The following is a 26,313-nucleotide window of genomic DNA, read 5'->3' as shown; positions in this document are numbered from 1 at the left end:
TTTTTAAGTCTTACAGAGATAAATAGATTAAACAAGAACACATATTACTGCTGTATTAGGAAAAGTTGGAAATTGATTTAGCTTTTTTTTAACCTGAAAACAGTGCAAAATGTTTTTTTCTGATCCATGAATGCATGTAACTTACACGGATCCTATGTAGTCTGGATGGTACTCCTAATTATTGCATAGGAATAGTAAAGCTAAAGAAAATCTAGTTCGGGAAGGAAACCAAAATAGTTCAGTAACAAAAAAAAAAAACTGTTAAAGCACTTTTAATTTTATTCACCTATTAACCTTTATGCCGTTATATCGGTTGAGTCATAATAGAAAAACAGATTAAGTCAAAAAAATCATTTAATGTTAAGGATTTATGCTTCAACACATTAAAACAATCTGATCGTTACGTGAATTAGATGCTAAATCAGTGTCCATCTCTACTGCTTCCATATATTTTACACAGGTAAGCAGCGGCCTGCCGCTACCAATCAAATGCACTGTGAACGAATCATCTGGTGGTGCAAACATCTCCATAAAGGTTTCAACTGTTTGGTTTGAATCATGATAGTGAGAACATGCAAAGAAGCAGAGATCAATAATCGTTTCCAAACAAAAGGGCGAAACAATTAGCCAGTCCCTCTGAATGGGTATCTCTGGAGGTTCAAAACTCAAACTGCTTAGAAAAACTACAAAACATACAGATGAGTCCTCTGGGAGCATGCTATACGCTAATGATAACTTAAGGTAAGAAAACTGTGAAGATCAATGACAACAACTTGATCTACAATTGCTTCCCTCTGGTAATACTGACACACTAAGTGATGCACGATATTACTGTGTTTATTTTACAAAGAAAACCCGTTTCTGACTCTGTGGATTCAGGTTGTTAACTATAGCAACCTTCTGTCAAATCTCCAGTCTTCTCAAAATGAAAAATTGGCTACAGTAATTTTTATGATTTTCTTTTCCTCCCTGTTCTGCTTTGATTGTCACTGTTCCAACTGATTTAAGGTAATTAACTGCTCTGGCTGTAAATATAGGAGTAGCGGTTTTGTTGCCATTTCCTGTCATAAATTCCATTTTAGTCAAGACAACTGAATTAAAATGTACTGTTGTTATCAACACTGAAGCTGGATGCTAGTTTAATAAAATAGAGTACATGTACTTTGACCTTTTGATCTTTTAGAGCATCTTTAAAATTATACAACTCAGAACACAAGAAGATGATTCAGTAAAACGTGCTTTTGAGCGTCAAAGCCGCGTTGTCCCAATCTGATTCAAGGGAAGTCGGATATAATGAGACATTTTGTTGTGTAACAAAGTTTATTACATATGCCAGAACATATGTACAACACATTTTTCATGAGTGGTTTTGTCACAAATATAAATTATTTAAACTTTCTTACAGAACATATAATACAGGAACTGTAGTTTGTTAGGAGTAGAAGAGAAACAAGAGCTGGCGGTTCACTGTAACAAGTTGACTGTAAGTGCCCCCCCCCCCCAAAAAAAGAAAAACATTTTATATTACGGTTTCTACAAGTTCCCTCTAAAATCATCAGTTCTAGTGGAAATCTACATGAATTACCAGAATATGTTATACCATCTCGAGTTTTTAAATCAATTTATAATTCAGCCAAGCGCAGCAATATTCTTCCTCACTGTTCATGAACCAATCTGCAGCCTGATCCTACAAACAGAAATATGACTTAAAGAAGCTTAAAGAGACCAGAATAAAGGTGGGAGGGAAGCAGATTTGGCACAGGAGCAGTAACTAATTTCATGACAATGGCAGTGCAAAACCATCTAAGAGTAGAAACATGACGCCTGATAAGGAAAGAAAGGGTTTCTTGTTTCAATTACGTAAAGAAGCAAAGTACCATTTCTAAACCATCACAATACTGCAAGGCGTAATAAAGGATTGTTTGGATTTATAGTGTTAAGAACCTCTGAAAAAGTCATAATAAATACTGCTTTGATAGCTTCAATGTTGGCGAGGAAAGTAGTTAAAGTGAACAGAGCAGAGGGGTTGCAGTGACTTGAATAGATACATAATTACAGAAATAGTACATAATTGTTCACATGAGAAATGTGAAATTTATAAAAAAAAAACATTTCAAATGTTCTCGAGTGACGCTGGCTTGTTTGATCAAATTTCCAGCAACCTCAGATGAAATCCTCTCCATCTGCACGGTGAAAACTCCATGATTCTCTTCAGCTACATGATCAACATGTTTCCAAGGTGCAAATGATTAGCACATTCAATTTCTGATTACATCTTTTTGCAATACTTAAAGCTAAACAGGGGGGGGAGTTGTGTCCATGGTTGCTCTGGGAATATTCCCATACGTTTACCCTTCGGATGGCCGACACTTTCAGGCACTTTTAGGATTGAGATCATTCATTAGTTCATGAATCCACATTTTCCTTGTAGTAGTCCCTGGGACTAAGCTTCCATAGTCATTTCCCTCAGTCTCATCATGATCGACTGAGGAGGCAGTTCATTTAAATAAAGACAAACAGTTTAGTTTGTTTCTTTCCATCTTACAATCACAGACACCGGGAGAAAGTTCGCTGGTAATGACAGTACATGTTGATTCCCTTTTTAACAGTCAGCTTATAAACCGAGACCTTGAACATGTCCACCAGCAGCAGCACGTGGCTTCGACCCTGGAACAAAGGTTCTTTACAGGTCCTCAGGCTTTATGTTTTCCTGCTGTTCCAGTTTGGGTCCGCCATGACGCCGGGATCCATGTGCCGCTCCAGCGGAGAGCGGGAGTCCTGGGGAGACTTCTGAGCCTGCGGGGAGCGGGGGTCCAGCAGTGGAGGTGGTTTGTCAGGGTGGAATGGTCGGTTGTAATGTTCCGTCCCAGGCGGACCTTGTGGTCTGTGGTCCGGCATCCTCCTGAAATCCTGAGAAGGGCCGTCCCTTCCCTGGTGGTAGCTGGGATGGAACTCGTCAGGACGTCTTCGTTTGGGGTCTGGATGCCTGAAAGAGATTATTCAGGAATCCTGTTTGAAATGGTTAAGGATCACATGATTGCTGAATTTAAAAATAGCCAAGGAATGGTAGAATAGGGCTATTTTCAATGTCCGTATCAAAGATTTAGAATATCATTGAGTGTTAGTTATTTCAACACTTCTATTCAACAAGTGCAACCCAGATTCATTACATTCAGTGATATATATCAAGACATTATTTCTGTTAATATTAATAATTAATAACTATTACAATATCTGCTAGGATTTTTTTCCTTTTAATTTAAAAGCATCTGACATGTATAACTTTTAAATTGTTTAGTAAACTGCTCTTTTCTCTGCAGATCTCCGGTCAGTTATTACAGCCACGTCTGGTGACAGGTGTCACAATCATCTTTTTATATTTTTTGGATCATCATGGTCATCTCCAGATTTCTGGGCCATCACCAACTCCAGGTGATGACTTTTGCATGTTACACAGCTACTACAATGTTTTAAGAAACTATCGAGACAACTTTTCAGAGGCTTCTTGACAAAAGTGTTGCTCTCATTCACATATTTTCCTGTTTTTGTTGCAAGTAGGGGTGAACTGATTGCTGTTTTCTGGCCGATCATCGATCTTTAAAAAGCCTGAAATGCAGATTTGAATTTCTTTTTTTTTTTATAACTGACGGGTGTTATAAGGTCATACACATGAGGTGATGCTTTCAAATATAAATGAAAATCTTAGAGCATTGAAGTTCCTTTAGTCTTTCATTTTTCAGATTTTAAAAACTAACAGAAATTAGATGAGATCGGTGAATAAGATCGGTTTCACATGTAAGTATCAGCCGATCACTCAAAATTAGGGAGGATGATCGGCCGATCGATCAGTGCACCGCTAGCTGTAAGACAGCAAAATAAAGCTGAAACTGTAAATATTGACGAATGTTGATGAGCTAGAGCATTTATAATGCACCCCCCATACTAAATATTGACATCTTTCGAATCTAATGAAAAATAATCCTTAGTGTTGTTTAAACCAGTAAAATGTCTTCCCATTAGTTTTTCCCGACCTGTCGTAAAACATCTCACATTTCCTTATCCCTCCTTCCCTCATATAGATGCAGAGGTGGTTCTCGAATAAATGATGCCCTGCATGAGTCACTGATTCTTCGTATATATCTAGTTATTGTAACACCTTATGAATTTCAGAAAGCAAAAAAGTGTTTAAAGAAAATCTGATCAGTATAAAATATTTCGGTTCAGGTGTGAACTGCGCCTACATTGTTGTTTTCGTGCTTGAGTCAATCTTTCCAAGAAAAAAACAAACAAACAAAAAAATGCTTTTAATTTCCCAAAAAGAAAATATGTTTCATAACTCTTAATTTATGCTTTAGAGGATCTAGGTTTAGCGCAGAAAAGGAAATCCAGATGCTTAAAAACAAAAAAGAAAAAGTTAAGTGTTCATGCCGCCCCTTCATGAAATGCCAACCTGGACGGGTGTCACATTTTTCCCTCCATATTAGGATCATGAAGTAAAACAGAGATCAAAAGGTCTCATCTCACCTGTCATAATAGGGCCGATGTCCTCTGTGGTCCCTGTCATTGCCGTACTGCTCATACGGCCTTTTCCGAGGAGAGGTGTTGTTGCGGTAACTTCCTGAGCTTCGATACGTGTCTCCGTGCAGACGTCGATCTCCGTAGTGATCCTTATAGCGATGAGGGTCGTAGGGATGGTGGCGGTCTCCCTGCCAAGGCTGGCTGCTGTTTCCTTGGTAGCCATATTTGCGGTCCCTCGGCCAGTCTCCTCGATCTGTGATAAAAACAGTTCAACCGTGATGACTTTGGTTGTTTCACAGTTTAAAAAGCCTGGTCTGAGCTTTAAACTAAGGCTACCAGTCCACACGCACCACTGTTGCTAAACTGTCGTTTGTTAGCAGCATTATACGGTTCCCTGTGGTGTCCATGGGGTCCTGACTGACTCGGGAGAGCAGGTTTGGAGGACGGAGCACCTGTGGAGTCTCTACTAGAACCTGAAGGTTCTGGTCTGAAGGATTTTATCCTCCCTGAGGGGTCCTCTTTCTTCTTGTGCTCCTTCTGGAAACGTCACAATGTGTTTAGTGGTGATAACACATGGCAGCTCATGTTCACTCCAATATACTCCAAACTAACGTACCTCTTCATCATGCGATCGTTTCTTCTGAGCCATTTTGTAAAGTTTGTGGAGCTTCCTGGCACTAAACTCTGTGAACTTTGACACAAAAATCCAGAGATTCCTAAAAAACAAAATTAAGGAGAATGATTGGAAGAGCTGAGCTGAAGAGTCTGATGATTAATTTAACCAATATACATGGTCAACCTTTTTATTTACCTGCGCCATATCTTAACATGGTCGCCGTCGCTGTATGCTTTAAGGCACTCTGTGATTCGGTCTCCGATTTTCAGCAGGCATGTGCGTGTATGCTGGAGCTGCTCCTGGTCGGACAGACCTTCATCGGGTTTGTCCAGCTGCTTCAGGGCCTTTTTTACCGGCCTCATGCGCTCCTTACACTGCACAAGAACATTTTTAATTAATGCTCAGATGGTGGCATAGGAGAAAAACAAGTTCATCTCAGAGAATCGTTGCTCTACTCACAATGCTGAAGGTTTCCTGGTCGAGCTCGTCATCTTCCTTTCCTTCGATGGGAACGGGCTCAGAACCGGCTGTGATGTGAACTGGACCTTGAGTCTTCTTTCCTTTGGCTCCTTTAGCCTGATGGACAAAAAATACAAGATAGCAGAGGATTACCCTGACCTGCTATTTATCAATATAAATAAGAAATAAATGATCTACATAAGTACATTTAAGTACAAAGCAGTAATAATCCATATTAATGGAAATGTGTTACATTTTCCAGGTAAAGTTCTGAGATACCTTGTCCTTTCTGGGCTTGGCAGGCTTCTTCTCCTTGTCTCCGTCTTTCTCTTTTTTAGGTGTTCCCTGTTTTTCTTTGTTCTCCTTGTTATCCTTTTTCTTTTGTCTCTTCTTCACAGGTGACTTCTCCGCTCCCTCTTCCTGCTCGAAACCAAACAAAGCAGCAAGGATAACCATGAGTGGAAGGCCAAGGTGTTTATGCAGAAATTATACTGAATGGTTCTCCTTTCTATGCCGATTCAGATAGAAAGGCGTAAAATGCATTATAGGAATATCAATGATCACTGAGTAATTTGGATATAACGACGATTTATTGTCATTGCACAGATAAAAGACAAATGACTGAAATTCAGGATACATAATAAGAAACAAAATAATTCAATAACTTAATAAAATCAGTAACAAAACATGTTAAATCCTAAAAAAATGTAGTGTGAAGAAATGATCATATTTGAACCCAAAAGAAAATGGATTTAAACATAAGGAAACTAAAATTTGCTCTTAAGGGAGACTCTGAGGACCTGACTTTACGACTGACCTTAACCTCTCCTTCTTCTGATGGGTTGTCAGACAGCCGGGGGGATGAGATCTCGTTGCCCTGTTCATCTTTGAGAACCTTGGTTTCCTTCTTCGCTCGGGGCTTCCTCTTCTTCACTTTAACCTTGGAAGATTAGACCAGAAAAGCAAAGTGTTGTAAATTCAAGTGCAAATCACATTCAGGACAAACTGCTAGCTGATGAACAGCAGCATACCTCATCTCCGGTTTTAGACAGAAATGCGTTGTCTTGCTCTTTTTTAAGCAGCTTGAGCAGATACTCCGCTCTCGCCTGCAACTGCTTGCCCTGTGGCTTCTTGTTTGGGTCGTCTGGAAGAATCTGTGGAGAAGCATCGTACAGTTCGTCTCCTCTTCCAGTATTTGTAATAGAGGAGTTGACTAAAAGGTTCATTTGATACTGTAACAGTTTTAAATTGCAGCAGGAGGTTACGTGCTCTGTTAAGCAGCGGAGTGCAGGCATAATCTAACCAGATGTTCGAAAACGTATATTTCCCCGTGACGTTTTAGCTATCCAGTCAGAGCATAATAAAGTCTATGGCTAAAGCATAGACTGAGGCGCGAATAGTTTTACACTGATTGACGGCATCACTCAGGTCCTACTCGCAAATATAAAAGCTGAGTCAAGTAGCTGTTAAAAAAAACGAATACCTCGTCAGATGACGTTTATTACATTTTAATAGCCTTACTTTTTGCTAATTTAATTTATTAACATTTACAACCCCACAAACACCCTGAATTAATGTTCTATTATTTCAACCAAGAAGGAATAATTGTTGCTTTGCCGTTTTAAATAAAAGCATTTAGATTGTGATATACATCGTTATAATTTAGTACCATGAAACTTTGGTATTTTCACTCAAAGTTATGATGCGGTGAGACTCATGTTGGTCCATGCCTAGGTCCAAACATCTGAAAAGCTTTCTTACAGTCTTCTGTTTGCTTCGTGAAACTTCATTTTTACCAAAACATTTTTCAAATATCTAGATTTTTCAATGCATTTGACATTTCAGTGCAAAGCACTAACTTACTTCACGACTAAACCTACAGTGAGCTTGAAAAGCAGTCAAGTCTTTTTTATCTGTTGAGTTCCAGAAATAATGAAGAAAAACTGCCGATTTTCAGAGTGTGGTGTTTGGCCCACTGCTTTTAAAGCATCTGGACCAACTAAGGTCAACTCTCTAGAATCTACAACTTGTCCAACAAGAAATTATTTATTAAAGAACAAATGGAGATTTTGTTAAAAAAAAAAAATAGTAGTTTTGTTTGGCATATAGACCCAGTTTAAGAACAAGAATTCATTTAAAGTTGTCTAAAGAAACAAATAGGTAGTAAAAATGGCCCTTTTCTATTTTTGAGTAACAGTGCATTCAGTCAGTAAGTTCGTTCGTTCGTCGTCTTCCGCTTATCCAGGACCGGGTCGCGGGGGCAGCAGACTCAGCAGAGACGCCCAGACGTCCCTCTCTCCAGACACCTCCTCCAGTTCCTCCAGGGGGAGCCCAAGGCGTTCCCAGGCCAGCCGAGAGACATAGTCCCTCCAGCGTGTCCTGGGCCGTCCCCTGGGCCTCCTCCCGGTGGGACGTGCCTGGAACACCTCCCGAGGAAGGCGTCCAGGAGGCATCCGGTATAGATGCCCGAGCCACCTCAACTGGCTCCTCTCGATGTGGAGGAGCAGCGGCTCTACTCCGAGCCCCTCCCGGATGGCCGAGCTCCTCACCCTATCTCTAAGGGAGTGCCCGGCCACCCTACGGAGGAAGCTCATTTCAGCCGCTTGTATCCGTGATCTCGTTCTTTCGGTCATGACCCAAAGTTCATGGCCATAGGTGAGGGTAGGAACGTAGACCGACCAGTAAATTGAGAGCTTTGCTTTTCGGCTCAGCTCTCTCTTCACCACAATGGACCGGCACAGCGCCCCCATTACTGTGGCAGCTGCACCGATCCGTCTGTCGATCTCCCGCTCCATTCTTCCCTCACTCGTGAACAAGACCCCGAGATACTTAAACTCCTCCACTTGAGGCAGGAACTCCCCTCCAACCTGAAGAGGACAAGCCACCCTTTTCCGGTCGAGTACCATGGCCTCGGACTTGGAGGAGCTGATCCTCATCCCAGCCGCTTCACACTCGGCTGCGAACCGCCACAGCGCATGCTGTAGGTCTTGGCTAGAGGGGGCCAGCAGGACCACGTCATCCGCAAAAAGAAGAGACGAAATCCACTGGTCCCCAAACCAGACCCCCTCCGGCCCTTGGCTGCGTCTAGAAATCCTGTCCATAAAAGTTATGAACAGGACCGGCGACAAAGGGCAGCCCTGCCGGAGTCCAACATGCACTGGGAACAGGTCCGACTTAGTGCCGGCAATGCGGACCAAACTCCTGCTCCGCTCGTACAGGGACCTGATGGCCCCTAATAAAGGGCCCCCGATTCCATACTCCTGGAGCACCCCCCACAGGGCATCACGAGGGACACAGTCGAATGCCTTCTCCAGGTCCACAAAACACATGTGAACCGGTTGGGCAAACTCCCATGAACCCTCGAGCACCCTGTAGAGGGTATAGAGCTGGTCCAGTGTTCCACGGCTGGGACGAAAACCACACTGTTCCTCCTGAAGCCGAGGTTCGACTATCGGTCGGACTCTCCTCTCCAATACCCTGGCGTAGGCCTTACCAGGGAGGCTGAGGAGTGTGATCCCCCTGTAGTTGGAACACATCCTCCGGTCCCCCTTCTTATAAAGGGGGACCACCACCCCAGTCTGCCAGTCCAGAGGCACTGCCCCCGACCGCCACGCAATGTTGAAGAGGCGTGTCAACCATGACAGCCCTACAACATCCAGAGACTTGAGGTACTCAGGGCGGATCTCATCCACCCCCGAAGCCTTGCCACCGCGGAGCTTTTTAACCACCTCGGTGACTTCAGCCTGGGTGATGAAAGAGTCCGACCCCGAGTCCCCAGCCTCTGTTTCCACCACGGAATGCGTGATGGCAGGATTGAGGAGATCCTCGAAGTACTCCTTCCACCGCCCGATAATGTCCTCAGTCGAGGTCAGCAGTCTCCCGCCCCCACTATAAACAGTGTTGGCAGAGCACTGCTTCCCCCTCCTGAGGCGTCGGACGGTTTGCCAGAATCGCTTCGAGGCCAACCGGTAGTCCTTCTCCATGGCCTCACCGAACTCTTCCCAGGCCCGAGTTTTTGCCTCTGCCACAGCCCGGGCCGCAGCACGCTTGGCCTCACGGTACCCGTCAGCCGCCTCAGGAGTCCCACAAGCCAACCACAGCCGATAGGACTCCTTCTTCAGCTTAACAGCATCCCTTACTGCCGGTGTCCACCACCGGGTTCAGTCAGTAAGTGAAAACCCAAAATATTAATTAGGGCTGAAACAATTAATCGGATTAATCGTCAACTAATTTAGTAATTGAATAATCGTTAACTGGAGTATACAGACTCTAAAACATGCCACTCAGAGCAGTAATAAGACCAAAGTTGTACAAATAAATATAAACATTTTACATTTAAGATGAAAATCTTTCTTTGTCTGTAAATATGCTCTGTCCAGAACTAAATCTGCATAGCTTTCGCTTCACCTGGTTTAAATTCTGTCAAAAATCTCCTATTAAGCACCTTTTGTTGTCCAATTATTAATTGATCAACTGAAAAAAATAATTGACATGTTAATTGATTATTAAAGTAATCTTTAGTTGCAGCCCTAATAATAATAATAATGAATGACTTTTCAAAATCAACATGTGAAATGGCAAGTCAAAGATAAGGCAAGTCCATTCAGCCTAAATCAATGTAAAACTGCATGTATTAGGAGCCAGGAAAATGATCCAATTAAATCCAGACTTTAAAACACTATTAGTTTTTAAATATTAAGAAGCTAATTTATCCTTGGATAAAACGCTATACCTTCATATCGGTGGAAGGTGAATAAACTTACCTTCTCAGCCAGTTGGAGGTCAGGATCTGTTTTTAATTGATCCCAGTTGCCAAAGCCATGCTCGTAGATGCCAAGTAGGAGCTGAGTGTCATCCTGCAGATCCCACTCCACATCAAAGTGTGCAACTTTCACCCTGCATGTAAGCTTGAACCTAAAGGAAGGGACTGTTTTACTTTAAACTGAGCAATAGAGATAAACTCCTCTGAACATCTCAAATGAGACAGAAAATATTGAGATTTTCAGTTTCTTACTTGTCCCTCTCGGCAGGGTTGGAGGGGACGGCTTTGTGAAGTGGCTCAAACTCCTCCTCATGCTGGATGATTGACTTGGCGTTGACCTGAACTCCTGAAATCTTAATGTTGATTCCTCTGCGTTTCCCAGGACCTTTGGCTAGAATAAAAACAAATGTAATTTAGTTTCTTTTGGCCAGAAAACAGAAACAGGAAAATCAATTAAGGGTGCATCGGTTGCAGTTTTCTGGTTGTACAATACTCGTGAAACAATACAAACTTGTTTTGACTGCATGGTAGAGATCGTAAATATAAATTATAAATTAAGAGTTTAGAGCATTGCAGTTCGTTTAGTCTTTTTATTTTTCACATTTAAAAAAGAAATAAATCCTGCACATAAGGGTTAGACAAGTAGATAACATTGGTGGATAAGATCGGTTTCACATGTAATAATTCGCCGATCCCCAATCTCCCAAAATTAAGAAAACTTGGGCCGGCCGATCGGTGCCCCCCTAAAGTCAAGTTTTATATATATAAAAAAAAAAAACAATCTACAAACCTTCAACGGGGTTGTCTTTGAGCTGTTCCTCATGCTCCTGCACCGCTGTCACACAGCTGGAGTGAATCAGTTCGCCTAGCCTCTTCAGGTCTGCGATGGATTTGTCCACCAGCTCCGAGTCTCGGGCGATTGCTTCCAACCTGGACACAGGAAGCACGTTCGTCAGACCTTAAGCTGCTTAAGATTAAGCTGAATGATTTGTCTCATTAAACGTACCTTTCCAGAGGGGATCCAAACTTCTTGTATGCCTTAATGAACCTGTCAAAAGGACCATTAACATATTTTTTTATCAAGCTGTTAACTGCATCTGAATCTCATTTAAGACACAGATATATAATTCACCTGCGGATTTCTGCATCGGTAAAACCCTCCACATTGTTTTTGCGAGCTCGGGGTCTGCCTCTTTTCTTTGGCTTCTTGTCGTCGTCGCTATCGTCTGTCTCACTGTCTGAGCCAGAGGAACGCTGCTTCAGCTTCGAGCCCACATCGCTGTCGCTGTCATTGGCCTGAGCCTGAAAAAAACAAAGAACCAGTAGCGCTTTTATGGGTCCAAGTGTCTTAGATCCAAACTCAATGGCTGCAGGAGATATTTGTTATTTTGCATAATTGTTCTGATTTGTTAAAACATAAGAACAAAGGACCCCATCAAAAGAATTGATTGCACCATAATCATACCCTCTTGTTGGAGCTCCTGCTTCTGGGCAGCATGAAGATGTCTTCCATCTCCCGCTGCTTTTCCTCCTCCTCAATTTTACGCCGCTGCTCCTCAGGAATGATGTCGTCCCATTCCCGCATGGGCTTCTCCTCAAACTCCTGAGTGGTCTCTTCCATGCTGGAGAAGTTGGCGACCTGAAAGGAAGGAACTGAGTTTAAGCAACACATGTTTGCTTTGTGTAACTGGAAAAAGAAAAAACAGCCACTGTAGGCACCTTAAACTGTGATAGAAGCTCATCTGTAGCGCTGGAACCTTGATCGGTTTCTCTCGTTTCTGCCAGCCTCAAGATCTCATCGATATCCATCTCCTGCAGAAAAGGAGAAAATCAGTTTTACAGTCTAGAACATTATAATAAATTCCAGTGCAATTCATAGTGTCCACTTATTGTCCTACCTGCGGTTCGGACTCCTCTCCCTCTGCCTCTTTGAATAGATCTTCAGCGCCAAATTTGAGAATAGCTGTCAGTTCTTCTTTATTGAAAGGGTTCGAACTGTTAAAAAACCAGGATGAAAATGTTACAATAAAACAATTTTAAACTGAGCCGATTAGCGGAAAGCACGACATTTTTAAAGTCTCACTTTGAATTTCCTGAGTTGTTGTCCAGAACCGTTCGACCTGTGGTGTCCATTCTCTGGATGACCAGATGGTCCAAAACCATCTTCTTCTTTGCCCTCTCGATGATGTCCTCCTCCACGGTTCCTTTAGTGACGAGCCGATATATATTCACCTGTGAGGAAACAGCAGACGTTATAATAAAGCAACTTTAGAAACTTCATTTACAGGCTCTGGCATTCAAGTTATCTTAACTTTAAACAGGCGCCTCTACATGAAGCATCATGATGGTTTCTACCACAGGTTTTAGCTAACTATTGAAATCTGACTTGAAAGTCTGACTATTGGGCAATACATTCCTCCTGACAGGACTGTTTTCTGCCCTGCAGCAGAACCAGAGATGCATAGACAGACTGTCCAAAGATCAGAAATGTACGATTTTCCCATGATTGCCTTTATTTGCCTGTATTTAGAAGGTCAAATTCCTCTATTTATTACATGCATAAAAATGAGGAACTTTCACCATTTACAGACTAGGAATAAAAATAAAAAAAATCAAGTAAAAGGTTAGGGGCAATGTGCTTTAACGCATATGTGGGGATTATCTTGTAATTTCTTTATTTTCCCCTGGATTCAAAACTACAGCACGTCAGATGTGTTGAAAATTGTTTTGAAAAAATTTAAATGGAGACAGTAAAAAAGACGAAAAATAGTCAATAGAAAAAGCAATGCATGTACAAAAATATAATACAATTTAAGACCTATGATGGGAAGTCTGGATGAATTTATGACTTTAATATCTCCCGGATACCCTGTAATAAAGCCATAAATTACCTGCTTCTTCTGTCCGATCCTGTGGGCTCTGGCCTGGGCCTGCAGGTCGTTCTGAGGGTTCCAATCTGAGTCGAATATGACGACAGTGTCTGCCGAGGCCAAATTAATACCTAGACCTCCAGCTCTGGTGGATAACAGGAAGCAGAAGTCCTGCATAACAAAGGCAGCACAACGCAGACACATCAGCGGGATCAAATATTCAGGATCAGACTCTACTCCAGGTATTATTAGACTCATTAAACCTCTGTATTAAATATACAGTGGTGTGAAAAAGTGTTTGCCCCCTCCCCCCTTCTTTTATTTTTGCACGTTGGTCACACTGAAGTGTTTCAGGTCATCAAACAAATGTAAATATTAGTCAAATACAGCAAAACGCAATTTTTTAAATAGTGTTTTTAAACGGTTTTTGGCACGATGTCTAGCTTTTGTGGATCTTTTAGTCTACTTCACTTTTGCAGGCAGGTCCTGTTTAAGTGATTTCTTGATTGAGAATAGGTGTGGCTAGAGAAAATGGCCCTCACAGGGCCATGTAGGTGTGGATTTTTTTCTCCCTTAATAATAAAAACCTTCATTTAAAACTGCCTTTTGCATTTACTTGTGTTGTCTTTGACTAATATTTACATTTGTTTGATGATCTGAAACACCTAAGTGTGACAAACGTGCAAAAAAATAAGAAATCAAGAAGGGGGCAAACACTTTTCCCGCCACTGCATTTTCCACCTGCGAATGCAAAGACAAATAAAATGCCTAGATCTTGACCAGATAATAAGGCAGACACTGCAACTTTCATCAGTGTCAGTAATATATAATTAAAAGTATGCATACCTCTGAGCCTTCTGCATTAAAGTGGTCGAGTGCTTGCTTTCGGATTTCTCCCTTTATGGAACCGTCCAGGCGCTGCAAACAGTGAGGTTCGCGTATTAAATATTTCTTGGTTAACCATGCACAGACCGACCGAAACAGCGTAACGCGGAGACCGAATCAGAGAAAACAATCCAAGTCGTGTGACTTGCAGAACTCCTGCCGGTCTGCAAGCAGCAAATAACTTGCCGATATAAATAAACCGAGCCCGTGTCCAACAACACTGACATCCGAGCTTCATCTGAGGCTAATCTGCAGAGTGCAACCTCTAAAGGACCCTTCACTGTAAACATGAATACAACCAAGAGTCAAAAACTGAGATCAGTGTTTAGGAAGAAACTGGTTTCCTTTCATCAGAGACACTAAAATAAAGTTTACTTTGAAGAGGATAGGATCAGTGACAGAGACATTTCAAATGCATTATATTCTGTTTATAGATCCCGCTGAATTTCCTTGACAAAGAATGCTGTTAGCGGATGTACAAAACATGCAACAAACTACAACGCTGCAGACAACAGTTTCACTCATAATACTTGAAAAAAGCCTCCTAAACTGTTTCAATACTGGTATGAGTAGAATGTAGATGAAACCACGGGTGGTCCAAATCTCACCTGAAAAGGGTACCGCTTCTTTGTGAGATATTCGGCCAATATGTCCAACATCCTGACCATCTGGGAGAAGATCAGGACTCTGTTGCCTCTTTCGCGGAGCCGGGTCAGCAGCTTGTCCAGGAGGACCAGCTTCCCACTGCCCCTCACTAAAGCCTGGGAGAAAGAAAAGAGGAAAAAACACCAGAAGAATAATTCTTCTATAGAGAAACAATTTCTAGGTCTACATTTTCCCATTCCAAAGTTCATCATCTGGTGATATTTCTACACAGGTTGAACTTTAAATCTGACAGATCTCCAAAAAACGGGATAAAAACAGGGACAAGGAGACTGAAGGAAGGAAAGAAGGACTGGAGAACAGACTGAAGGCTTGGAGAAAAAGGACTGAAGGCAAAATAGTTTAAAAGAAGAAAGAACTGAAGGGAAGTTAAACAATGCTAAAGGATAAAATGATTGAAAAAAGCAAGAATTAAAAGATTGGATGGAGGAAGGATTGAAGGACTATACAAAGGCTTAAAGGAAAGAAAGAATGAAGCTAGACAGGATCGAAGAAGGACTGAAGGAAGGTGACAAGGAAGGATTAAAACGTGTGAAGGGAGACAGGAGAAAGGAACTGATTCATTCAGGAAAGTATAGATCTGATTAAGGAAGATCTGCCTGAAGGAAAAATGGATTTAACAATTAGATGTTGAGGCAGGTATTAAAAAAGGAAGTACATTTATTTTTCAATACTCATCTCAACCTGGAAAACACTTAAAATTCCAGACTTTTCTATCGTTTTTTGACAGCTGAGGCACCCTTTCTATAAATAAAAAACGCCTAGCGTCTGTTGCAGAGGGATCCTGGGGAGATGCTTGGAGCTGAAGAAAGTTCAGGATGAGACAAACCTGCAGGCTTTCCAGCTGCGTTTCACCCTCTCCCTCCTCAGGCTGCTTGATAAGGAAACTATGGTTGCAGCACTTTTTAAGCTCCATCACGATGTTTAGGAAGCCACTGGAGCTGCCGCGGGTGCCTTTGGAAAGGGCTTTGTAATTTCTTGTTAAAATCCACCTGGAGAGCAAATTCAGCTTTTGTGAAATGCGCCAATCTATATAATTTATTGATGCAATTAAGCATTTTTTTTTTCCATAAAACAAAAGGAAAAATCATACTTATAGAACTGTTTCTGCTGTGCAGACATGTCAACACGAAGGATTTGCTCCACCTTGGCAGGGAGAGACTTCTCCACATCTTTCTTGACTCTTCGGAGCAGGAATGGCTCGAGGACTTTGTGAAGACTCTGGTAACCATTGTCCCTTCCTTTTCCGTGTTCATCCTCAAAATCCTCCCAGGAATCAAACCTGAGGTAATAACATATATTAAACAAACCTCACTCCTGTCAGATTCGGCTCCGTTTATTTAAAGACGTGTGAAGCAGGACATACTTGTCGGGCATGAGGAAGTGGAGAAGAGACCAGAGCTCTTTGAGGGAGTTCTGCAGCGGAGTGCCGGTGATGAGGAGCCTGTGGTTAGATCTGAACTCCATTAAAGATTTGTAGAGGAGAGAGTCATCGTTTTTCAGCCTGTGAGCTTCATCCACGCCCAAAAAGGCCCAGTTGATATTCCCGAGGACGCCCTGGAGTCAAACATCGTCACGTTTTAAGGATCTCTTTCAACATTATACAACCAGAACAGAAACCTGCTAACAAATGTTCCAACCTTGTCTTTAAGCAGAATCTCGTAAGTGGTTAACAGAGCATTAAAACGGATTCTTTTGGTTTGATGGTTCACCCACTCGTAGTCACGGATCTAAACACAAATCAGCATGTGAGCCACAAGATCTTTAAGAATAAGCACAGTCGGAGCCAAATTCAACGTACCGTTTTCCTGCTCATGACGTCGCCCAAGTAGACGACCACGTTCATGTCCGGAGCCCAGGTGTCAAACTCTCTCTGCCAAGAGGTCAGCGTGGACAGAGGCACCACTACTAAAAAGGGCCCATAGAGCTGATGCTGGTGGAACAAGTACGAAAGGAAGGAGATGGTCTGGATGGTCTTCCCCAGGCCCATCTCATCAGCCAGGATTACACTGTTGCACCTACAAGAGGAAAGTGCATTCTTTACTAGTATTAAAACTCGTTATTAAAACAAACCATTGTATTAGTTGGCAAATTACCTGCACCAGGAGTGAGCGAGCCAGTTCAACCCATCCAGCTGGTAATCTCTGAGCTGGAGGTTCTCGTCACCGATATATGGAGGCTGTTTCTTTAAGGCGACGAACCTTGGCCTTTGCTTTAATACCTGGGGTGATAAAAAAATAAAAACACTCAATATTTTAACTCCAAGAGGAACCCATGTTTTCTTAGTTATAGGTGAACTCCTACCTTGCAGTCCTTAGAGGGGATGCTTTTACTGGAGTTTCGGCTCATGAAGCCGTCGATGCAGTGCTGAAACTTCTTCCTGACCAAGGCACCGTCCTCCCAGCTACACTCAGAGTACGGCAGACCCATCCACTTGCATAGATACTCTGGTTCATTCGAGGATGGGGTCTTATGACTGTGGGCTGTGTGAGAAGACCGGGGAATAATCAAAAGTGAGTACGCTCACATCGCTCACATCTTTCTTAAGTTAATTTTGTAAAAGTCAAAATAAGTGAAGGTACTTACAGGGAAAATCAGAGGATCCCGGTGTCTTTCCTGATTTTGTTGCTGTTGGTAAGGAAAAAAATAACATTTTGATAGATATTGTATTTATATATTTAAACAAAAGCAAGAAATATTTGGAACAGCAGGAAAAACACATTTTGCAGAACAAACTGTTGTGAATCAAAAGATTTTGTCCTCTTCATAGGCAAACTGAGAGAAACACCAAATATAATTCAATAAAAAGTAAACAACACCAGAGGTACTGTGGGTATGGCAGATTAGTTACGTTTCCTTCTAACTTTCCTAGGGATGGGGACTGAATTCAGTGTGACCGAATTCCATCGGTACTACAGAGTACCGATTCATGTAAAATTAAACGTACCATGTTTCGGTACCTAAACGCATCTATGTGACAATGAGGGAGTGGAAGAGTGGCCATTTTTCCATGTCAGACATGAACACAGCATCGCACTCACAAGAGCGTAATGACATCAGTAGCCGCTGGTACCGTCAACACAGCATGGCTGATGGAAAGCGCTCAAAAGTATGGCTCTACTTTCCAAAATACGATGCAGATTACGCTTGCTGCAATACTGGAATATATAATATATGGAATACTTCTAATCCTAGGAAGCATCTGGTAAAGCATACGATTTTTCTCAAGGCTGAAGAGTGCACAACGTTTGGCAGCCTCAGATCTACGGCCCTTCGCATTGTGGTGTGGAAATGCTCTTACTTTCACTATCAAACAGAGCCCGGAGTTCTACTGTTGTTTTTCTTCTATTTGATTTCACCAAACGTTTAAGTGATCGCTGATCACGATCATTCAGGATTTTTTTCCGGCCACATTTCTTCCTCGAAGACGATGAGTTCCCACTATCCTTCCAGTTTTTAATAATGCGTTGGACAGTTCCTAACCCAATTTCGGTAGTTTCTGCACTCAACTTAGATGTTTTCTCTGCTTGATGCATGCTAATGATTTGATCCTTCTGAAACAGACGGACATCTTTTCCACGACCACAGGATGTGTCTTTCGACATGGTTGTTTAAGAAATGAGAAGCAACTTATTGCACCAGTTGGGGTGAAATAACTTGTTGCCAGCTGAAACATAAGCGCCCATGCAGTAATTATCCAATGGGAGGCTCGTACTTATTTCTTTAGTTAAATCCAGGTGGCGACTTTTTGTTTTTTTGGCCAGGCAGTGTATATTCATTAAAATGTATATATTGACTAATAAATATGTTGAATTGAAACATTTTGAGATTTTATTATTAAACAAATTTATTACCACATAAACATACTGCTCAACATAACAAACATAACGATTCCGAGGTACCGGACATCGGTACCGTATCGGTTCAAATGTGAAAGGTACCCTTCCCTGAACTTTCCTCTCATACTTTTTTGGAGCTGGAAGAGAAAAACTTATATCACATTCCATATTTTTCAAGACTATGTAGGAAGTGGGAAAGCCTAGTACTGATCAGAGTACCGGTATCAATAAAATCCAAACAGTACCCATCCTTAGGAGTTACGTCTGACTTCTTACCGATGACTCGCTCTACAATTTGAAACTGCTTTGTCAGGTCAGCTGTGAGCTCCTGCTGGCAGTTATAAAACTCCACATCCTCAGGAGACGCTTTGCTTAACCTGAAAACAAGTCAAGATTTAAGCGACCGGTCTGGAGAGATGAACAACACGGTAACATGAAGGCGAACATCCTTACCAAGCATTCAACTCGTCATTTTTCTTCTTAAAGTTGTCTAGTTTCTTCAGCCCCTTGACCTTCTGCTGCGTTAGAGAGTCGATGCTCTCCCATGTGTTGTGGATGTATGACCAGCCCTTCCACTTGATCAGATACTGAGTCTCTCCTTCATCCTTCTCAGGATCAAAGCCTTCACAGGGGGTCCCGTTTTCCTCCATGGCGTACACAGTGGTGGAAGCTCCGTTGGCTGAAAGAGCCCAAACAGTGAGCTGGAAAACTGAGCTCAGGCTTCTTTTTGCTTCGCTTGTGAAACAAGGAAAAGGGAATCACCTCCTTTGCTGCCAGTCCTGCAATCGAGAACCTTTTCGATGGTCTCGCTGTCGTCGTCCTGCTGCTCCTCACCAGCATCTCCAGTCATTTCAATCAGGTCATCTGAGTCCGTTTCAAAGTCATGTTGATCTTCTTTATAGCTAAAACAACAAAATAAGAGAACACCAGTTGTGTGATTGTTTCTGTCCTTCAACTAGTTTTTTCATCATATGATGATCTTATTTCTGTGATGAAGCATCTAACCCTGTCTTTAGAAAAAAAAATAAAAAAATCACCTTTTAATTTTTGTGGCCCCTCTTCTTCGAGTCTGTCTCTTTGGAGTGTCTTCATCATCGTCGTCGTCATCTTCGTCGTCGTCGTCATCATCATCATCATCTTCAGCTGATGATTCCTGTTTTCGCAACTTCCGTCCTTTTACAGACTGCTGCTTTTTTGATGATTTGGCCTGAGGTCTGTGGAAAAAAAAGAAATAAGCAGAGGAACAGAAGCCTTAAGAAACACACAGCAAGGCAATGTCACCGTTACAGTGCCTCCCAAAAGTATTCACACCCATTTAACTTTCTAATTATTTTATGTTAAGCCACAAACGTATGTATTTCACTGGGGTTTTATGTGTTAGACCAACACAAAGTAGCTAATACTTGTGATGGGCAAGGTAAAGATCCATAGTTGAGAAACGTTTTTACAATTTAAAAAAAATCATTTCCTGGATTAAAGAGTGTCTACTGTGTAACTAACAACTTTTGAAGTTTTGCAACACATCTTTAAATGGATTTGGGTCTGAACTCGGACTGGGCCGTCTGACAAATCAATGAGCTTTGATCTAAACCATACACCTGTTGCTCTGGTTGTGTTTAGAGCCACTCCCCTGATGGTAGGCAAACCTCAGCTCCGAACTCAAAGTGACAAGAACACATCCTTTCCACATGTTTTGTGTCCTCTACGTGTTTGTAGCACACCTTACGTCTTTCGACATCGGCTTCCATTAAGTCTTGCTTTTGTAGTACAGGATTTAAAGTGGTCCGGTCGACAGATTCTCCCATCTGAGCTGTGGATCGATGCATGAGTTGATAGGTACAGTACGAAGTTTTTCCTTGAGTTTCCATTTTTATATGATGCAACAACTAATGCTCTGTGAGATGTCCAAAACTTGGGATACTGCTTTATAACCCTGGTTCCCTGGTCTTCACAATGCTGTTTGTTCATCAAGGTTCTCCAAGAAACCTCTTGGGGGCTTCACAGAACAGCTGGATTTATACTGGGATTAACATATACACATGGACTGTATTCAATTAGGTGACTGTTGGAGACAACTGGTTCCACTGGGTTTTATTTAGGGGTATCTGAGTAAAAGGTGCTGAATCCCAATACATGCCACACCTTTATGCAATTTATTTATTTTAAAAAAATGTAGCAACAGAATTTTCCATCGCCTTTCACAATTACAGTGTAGATATTTCATTTAAAATCTCAATAAAATACATTGTGGCTTGTAGTTGGGGTGTGAACAATTTTAGAACACACTATACGTCAGGCTGCGGCAGTCTGATTATTATTAAAAATGTTTAAAAAACAAAGAATGGAGATAATCATTGGGTAGCTGTCTGATAGCCAGGCTTTGTTATACTCTTACCTTCTAGCAGGAAGTCGTCTGGATCTAACTTTTTTCTCTTCCTGCTCACTGTCTGAACTGTCGGATGTCTCCTCCTCCTCCTCTTCATCAATTGAGTCATCATCTTTCCAGATATTTCTTATAACAAAGAAACGCCACAAGTTCACCCTCAAGGCCCGTCACAACTTTTTATGCTCGCAGTCCAAATTATATTTAAATGGCAGCCACAAGGTGCTCAGCGTGACCGAATTCAATCAGGGATGAGCCGCTGATTCGGCCAATCAAATTTGTCCTAAATGTAGAACATAACCTGGCTGATAGGCACAAATCAAGCCCATTCTGAGACAAACAGATACCCATTTATATAAAGTAAGCATTTACGTCACAAGATTCACAATATGGACTCACATTGGCTAGGGAATGACGCAGACATGAAAGCAAAAGAATGCTATATGGATGAAATGTTAAAAAATCTCACTGGCAAAATATGTTTTAAAATAATATGGTTATGGCAGAATATCGAAGAAACACAAAACATATTCCAGACATTTCTACTTACTCCTTTTTCTTTGCTCTGGAAGATTTTCTTCTAGGGCTCTCGCTTTCAGAATCGCTGCTGCCCTGTAAAAGGAGCAGACAAGTCAGTAAACGATGCATCTAAAAGGAATTAATGTACAAAATGTCCACTAGATGGCACAAGTGACAGATGATTGTGAGCTGAAGAGTAGACTAAAGAAGTATCGCCTTTCAGATTCCATTGTTCCGTCCTCAGCCTCTTTCACATCGGCTTACCTCAGCTCCGATGTTGAGACGAGCCGGCTCCTGTCTGCTGCGATTCGACCTCCTGACGCCGTACACATCTGGGTGTTCTTCCCACATCTGTAACCACAAGTCTGATGCTTGAAGGCAGCAATGCGATGGAACATCAAATGCCTTTCTACACTTTTTATTTTCTGCAGATTTGATGGATGGCTTATAGGACCTTAAAATTTATGACAATTTAGGAAATAACAAATCTGACATTTCCCAAGGATCGGCCATACCTTAATGCGTTATTTAATAGTTCTACAACCAAAAACAATGTTTAAAAATAAAAGGAAAATGCCATAATGTTCTTGTTTCCATTACTAAGGATGTATTCAAATGAAACATTTTAAAAAAGTCCAGACTGGTCCAAATCTACTGTATCTCAATTGGTCTTTGAATGAATCAGTTAATTAAAATTAGCAGTAGGTTATATAAAAATAACCCAATTATAGACAAAAGATGGGGCCAAGATGTTCGTCTGATTCTGCCGATAAACCAAAAATTAAAATCTGGATGGTTTTTAGATATAAAAGTTGTTTACTATTATTTGTAGTTTTGATATTGTTTGCAGCTTATTATTGCCAAGGTTATCTGTATGATCAACTATAATTTACTATTAATTTTAAAGGCACCTTTTTAAGTGTTTTCTAACTTTGGGCTTGAAAACATTTGCAAAAATTAAGCTTTTCTCTTTTAGTGTAAAGTATTATATTTGCCAATAAACATAAAAAAAAAACTATTTCCATGCCTCAATAACAGCTGCATCATTTCATCTGTACTCGGATAAGAACCTAAAAAGAGCGATGCTAATGTCTCATCCTGTTGTAAGAGATAAACTCCCTACCTTTTTCCTCTATTAAATGTTCCAACATATTTAGACCAACCTTGTTCAATCAACCTAAACATGTTTCCAGTGCAACTCACAAAAGCATCTTAAAAGTCAACTGTTCCTGTGTAACAGTTGGAGCAAAAGAGTCCTGCATGTCAAACCTTGATTGTATTAAGAGCCCAACTATCTAATCTACAGGTCCTTCTCAAAATATTAGCATATTGTGATAAAGTTCATTATTTTCCATAATGTAATGATGAAAATTTAACATTCATATATTTTAGATTCATTGCACACTAACTGAAATATTTCAGGTCTTTTATTGTCTTAATACGGATGATTTTGGCATACAGCTCATGAAAACCCAAAATTCCTATCTCACAAAATTAGCATATTTCATCCGACCAATAAAAGAAAAGTGTTTTTAATACAAAAAACATCAACCTTCAAATAATCATGTACAGTTATGCACTCAATACTTGGTCGGGAATCCTTTTGCAGAAATGACTGCTTCAATGCGGCGTGGCATGGAGGCAATCAGCCTGTGGCACTGCTGAGGTCTTATGGAGGCCCAGGATGCTTCGATAGCGGCCTTTAGCTCATCCAGAGTGTTGGGTCTTGAGTCTCTCAACGTTCTCTTCACAATATCCCACAGATTCTCTATGGGGTTCAGGTCAGGAGAGTTGGCAGGCCAATTGAGCACAGTGATACCATGGTCAGTAAACCATTTACCAGTGGTTTTGGCACTGTGAGCAGGTGCCAGGTCGTGCTGAAAAATGAAATCTTCATCTCCATAAAGCTTTTCAGCAGATGGAAGCATGAAGTGCTCCAAACTCTCCTGATAGCTAGCTGCATTGACCCTGCCCTTGATAAAACACAGTGGACCAACACCAGCAGCTGACACGGCACCCCAGACCATCACTGACTCTGGGTACTTGACACTGGACTTCTGGCATTTTGGCATTTCCTTCTCCCCAGTCTTCCTCCAGACTCTGGCACCTTGATTTCCGAATGACATGCAGAATTTGCTTTCATCTGAAAAAAGTACTTTGGACCACTGAGCAACAGTCCAGTGCTGCTTCTCTGTAGCCCAGGTCAGGCGCTTCTGCCACTGTTTCTGGTTCAAACGTTTTCTGCCACACTTTTTCCTTCCCACAGACTTCCCACTGAGGTGCCTTGATAAAGCACTCTGGGAACAACCTATTCATTCAGAAATTTCTTTCTGTGTCTTACCCTCTTGCTTGAGGGTGTCAATAGTGGCCTTCTGGACAGCAGTCAGGTCGGCAGTCTTACCCATGATTGGGGTTTTGAGTGATGAACCAGGCTGGGAGTTTTAAAGGCCTCAGGAATCTTTTGCAGGTGTTTAGAGTTAACTCGTTGATTCAGATGATTAGGTTCATAGCTCGTTTAGAGACCCTTTTAATGATATGCTAATTTTGTGAGATAGGAATTTTGGGTTTTCATGAGCTGTATGCCAAAATCACCCATATTAAGACAATAAAAGACCTGAAATATTTCAGTTAGTGTGCAATGAATCTAAAATATATGAATGTTAAATTTTCATCATGACATTATGGAAAATAATGAACTTTATCACAATATGCTAATATTTTGAGAAGGACCTGTAAGTGAGGTCAAGCTTCATTCCTTGAAAGCTGGATCTGTTATCTGTAGTTCAGAAGCACTAAACCAGCCACCAGGAGTCATAATCTGGCGACCTTTACCTTCTTCACATCAGCCAGGCGCTCCTTCTTCCTGACTGGCTTGTCTTTAGTCTCTGAAGTGGCTTGCAGCAATTTGGACTCTGCAGACTCACTCTCGGACTCGGACCGACTCTCCGACTCAGACGAGCTGTTTGACTCGGAGTTGTGCGATCTCCGCCTCACTTTGCCTTGCTCGCTTTCTGACTGACTTCCCGACTCTGAGGCAGAACGGTTGGACTCCTCTGAAGCTGAATTGCTATAGAAAAATAAAATACATCGATTCTTTTGATTGTGTAATGCAAATGTTAGGATGTTTTTCATACAAGCTGGATCAGAGTGAACTTAACTTACATGCATTCCCTCAAAGAGAAACCTTCTGCAAACTAATAGACTGGGTAATTAATCAAGCCTCCTCTTACGATTTCTAACACCTGTCCAACTTACGCTGCCGGTGTAAAGATCACACACATTAATCATGGAAGCATGTCATAGATTTTAGTCCCTAATTATGTATTTGAACCATTCTTGTTTCAGTGTTAAATTATCATACAAAAAACTTCAACAAAGCATGATTAGGATGGAAAGGTTGGAACTGACTGTTGACTTTCTTCAATACCCACAAGGTCAAAATTATGCATGCAGGCTCAATTATATACACACCCGTGCTTATACGGATAAATGCCCACCAGCAGGTGCAGAGAAACCGCGCACATTTTTTTTTTTTTTTATCTGACTGGATGTTTAGCAATATATCTTATCAAAAACAGACGAGTTTATTTAAAGATCCTGGCACAGACATGTTTTAAGCACAGACCATATATATTCCAGCAGGGTGCGGAAAAGTGCTTCTCCAAAGGTGCCATGTGGTTTTTATCTAACCCAAAACCAGTTTCGATCTGTGTTTGGGATCTTCCGTCATGTTGGGCCCAAACCGTCTGCCTCAGATGACAGGAAATAGGTCAGGATGTTCGCCAACAACTCAGAAACACCCAGGGCTCCAGCCTATCAAAAACTGCAAACTGCTGAACCTCTAGTCGGTCCGCCTGCAGAGAAGCACTTTACATCTCTGTGAACTGAGAGAATGCTGACCGAGAAACAAACCCCAGCTCTAAATCTGACAACTTCAAGGTCGACTGAAACACGTAGGTGCCCTCATGGTCAAGCCAACTGCTGTCTTGAGACGTTTTATGGAAAAGATTGAGCTACAATAAGAATGTAAAGAATCAAAACGTGGCTTTCAAACACATTTGAAACAACACCAACCAAAAACCATGGTGGGGACAGCATCATGCAGCGGGGTGTTTTAGTGCCAGAACTACTGGTGGATTGCACAAAGTGAACTGAACAATGAATCCGGTGGACTACTAAATTATTTTACTTCACCTAAACTAAACCCCTAGACTGTTGAAACTTATACCCTATCGGATGTTTCCTGAGTTCTAGCAGGACAATAACCACTAACACGCTTCAAAACTAGTTTTAGAATTGATAAGGAAACCATTAAGCTTCTCAAATGGCTCTGCTTTTAATCCTATTGAAAATGTATGGATGAGGGGCATGGCGCTGGTGTCGTAGGGGGTTAAGCACACAACCCATAAACAGATGCTTCAGTCCTCGACGCGGCTGTCCCAGGTTCGAGTCCCAGCCCTGGCGACATTTGCCGCATGTCTTCCTCCTTGGAACACTTAAAAGTGCTTTTATTTAGGCATTTAGGTGGATCAAGAACTCTTTTAATGCAGTATTTGATAATAAAAGAAAACTGTAAACCTTTTTGAAAATGGCAACAATCATTCCGCTTCTGTATTTCAGGTCTCCTTAATCATAAAACCCTAATCAGTAAACACAGGAGTAAGACTTATAGAGAATAAAAGGTGTAGTAGTTGTTGCATGATCATTAATTGAATGTGAATTAGCAATTATGCAAGGGATATGCTGAAAAATGCTTGGCCTTGTATGCCACCTTTCCCTGCTTTCAGTACCTCTTTTGT

General features: G+C 41.5%; 1 protein-coding gene across 3 annotated transcripts in view; it reads right to left on the bottom strand.

The window, feature by feature from the left end:
- Nucleotides 1–1,301: 1,301 nt before the first annotated feature.
- chd2 (chromodomain helicase DNA binding protein 2) overlaps nucleotides 1,302–26,313 on the bottom strand; it is a 36,504-nt gene continuing 11,492 nt past the window's right edge. For 2 of the 3 annotated variants that reach the window (XM_047389732.1, XM_047389724.1), the window contains exons 6-42: nucleotides 24,347–24,581; nucleotides 21,779–21,865; nucleotides 21,546–21,607; nucleotides 21,008–21,124; nucleotides 19,650–19,826; nucleotides 19,375–19,514; nucleotides 19,066–19,291; nucleotides 18,889–18,989; nucleotides 17,360–17,401; nucleotides 17,078–17,256; nucleotides 16,870–16,994; nucleotides 16,575–16,791; nucleotides 16,414–16,503; nucleotides 16,140–16,330; nucleotides 15,867–16,055; nucleotides 15,603–15,765; nucleotides 14,719–14,871; nucleotides 14,072–14,143; nucleotides 13,247–13,396; nucleotides 12,439–12,587; nucleotides 12,254–12,350; nucleotides 12,075–12,167; nucleotides 11,821–11,994; nucleotides 11,488–11,657; nucleotides 11,362–11,403; nucleotides 11,146–11,285; nucleotides 10,608–10,746; nucleotides 10,357–10,507; nucleotides 6,625–6,747; nucleotides 6,411–6,533; nucleotides 5,873–6,013; nucleotides 5,594–5,710; nucleotides 5,330–5,508; nucleotides 5,135–5,234; nucleotides 4,869–5,055; nucleotides 4,525–4,771; nucleotides 1,302–2,986 (exon numbers count right to left, since the gene is read on the bottom strand). In XM_047389732.1, coding sequence (XP_047245688.1) covers nucleotides 2,701–2,986; nucleotides 4,525–4,771; nucleotides 4,869–5,055; nucleotides 5,135–5,234; nucleotides 5,330–5,508; nucleotides 5,594–5,710; nucleotides 5,873–6,013; nucleotides 6,411–6,533; nucleotides 6,625–6,747; nucleotides 10,357–10,507; nucleotides 10,608–10,746; nucleotides 11,146–11,285; nucleotides 11,362–11,403; nucleotides 11,488–11,657; nucleotides 11,821–11,994; nucleotides 12,075–12,167; nucleotides 12,254–12,350; nucleotides 12,439–12,587; nucleotides 13,247–13,396; nucleotides 14,072–14,143; nucleotides 14,719–14,871; nucleotides 15,603–15,765; nucleotides 15,867–16,055; nucleotides 16,140–16,330; nucleotides 16,414–16,503; nucleotides 16,575–16,791; nucleotides 16,870–16,994; nucleotides 17,078–17,256; nucleotides 17,360–17,401; nucleotides 18,889–18,989; nucleotides 19,066–19,291; nucleotides 19,375–19,514; nucleotides 19,650–19,826; nucleotides 21,008–21,124; nucleotides 21,546–21,607; nucleotides 21,779–21,865; nucleotides 24,347–24,581 — 5,374 coding nt within the window. In that variant the 3' untranslated portion in view covers nucleotides 1,302–2,700. The remainder of the gene's footprint in view (nucleotides 2,987–4,524; nucleotides 4,772–4,868; nucleotides 5,056–5,134; nucleotides 5,235–5,329; nucleotides 5,509–5,593; nucleotides 5,711–5,872; nucleotides 6,014–6,410; nucleotides 6,534–6,624; nucleotides 6,748–10,356; nucleotides 10,508–10,607; nucleotides 10,747–11,145; nucleotides 11,286–11,361; nucleotides 11,404–11,487; nucleotides 11,658–11,820; nucleotides 11,995–12,074; nucleotides 12,168–12,253; nucleotides 12,351–12,438; nucleotides 12,588–13,246; nucleotides 13,397–14,071; nucleotides 14,144–14,718; nucleotides 14,872–15,602; nucleotides 15,766–15,866; nucleotides 16,056–16,139; nucleotides 16,331–16,413; nucleotides 16,504–16,574; nucleotides 16,792–16,869; nucleotides 16,995–17,077; nucleotides 17,257–17,359; nucleotides 17,402–18,888; nucleotides 18,990–19,065; nucleotides 19,292–19,374; nucleotides 19,515–19,649; nucleotides 19,827–21,007; nucleotides 21,125–21,545; nucleotides 21,608–21,778; nucleotides 21,866–24,346; nucleotides 24,582–26,313) is intronic. The other variant, XM_047389741.1, reaches the window with a different exon arrangement.

This window comes from Girardinichthys multiradiatus, chromosome 2 (genome assembly GCF_021462225.1).
Source record: "Girardinichthys multiradiatus isolate DD_20200921_A chromosome 2, DD_fGirMul_XY1, whole genome shotgun sequence".
In the NCBI taxonomy this organism is placed as follows: Eukaryota; Metazoa; Chordata; class Actinopteri; order Cyprinodontiformes; family Goodeidae; genus Girardinichthys; species Girardinichthys multiradiatus.
The sequence above is the reverse complement of the archived record's forward strand: the minus strand, read 5'-3'. Positions and strand labels throughout refer to the sequence as shown.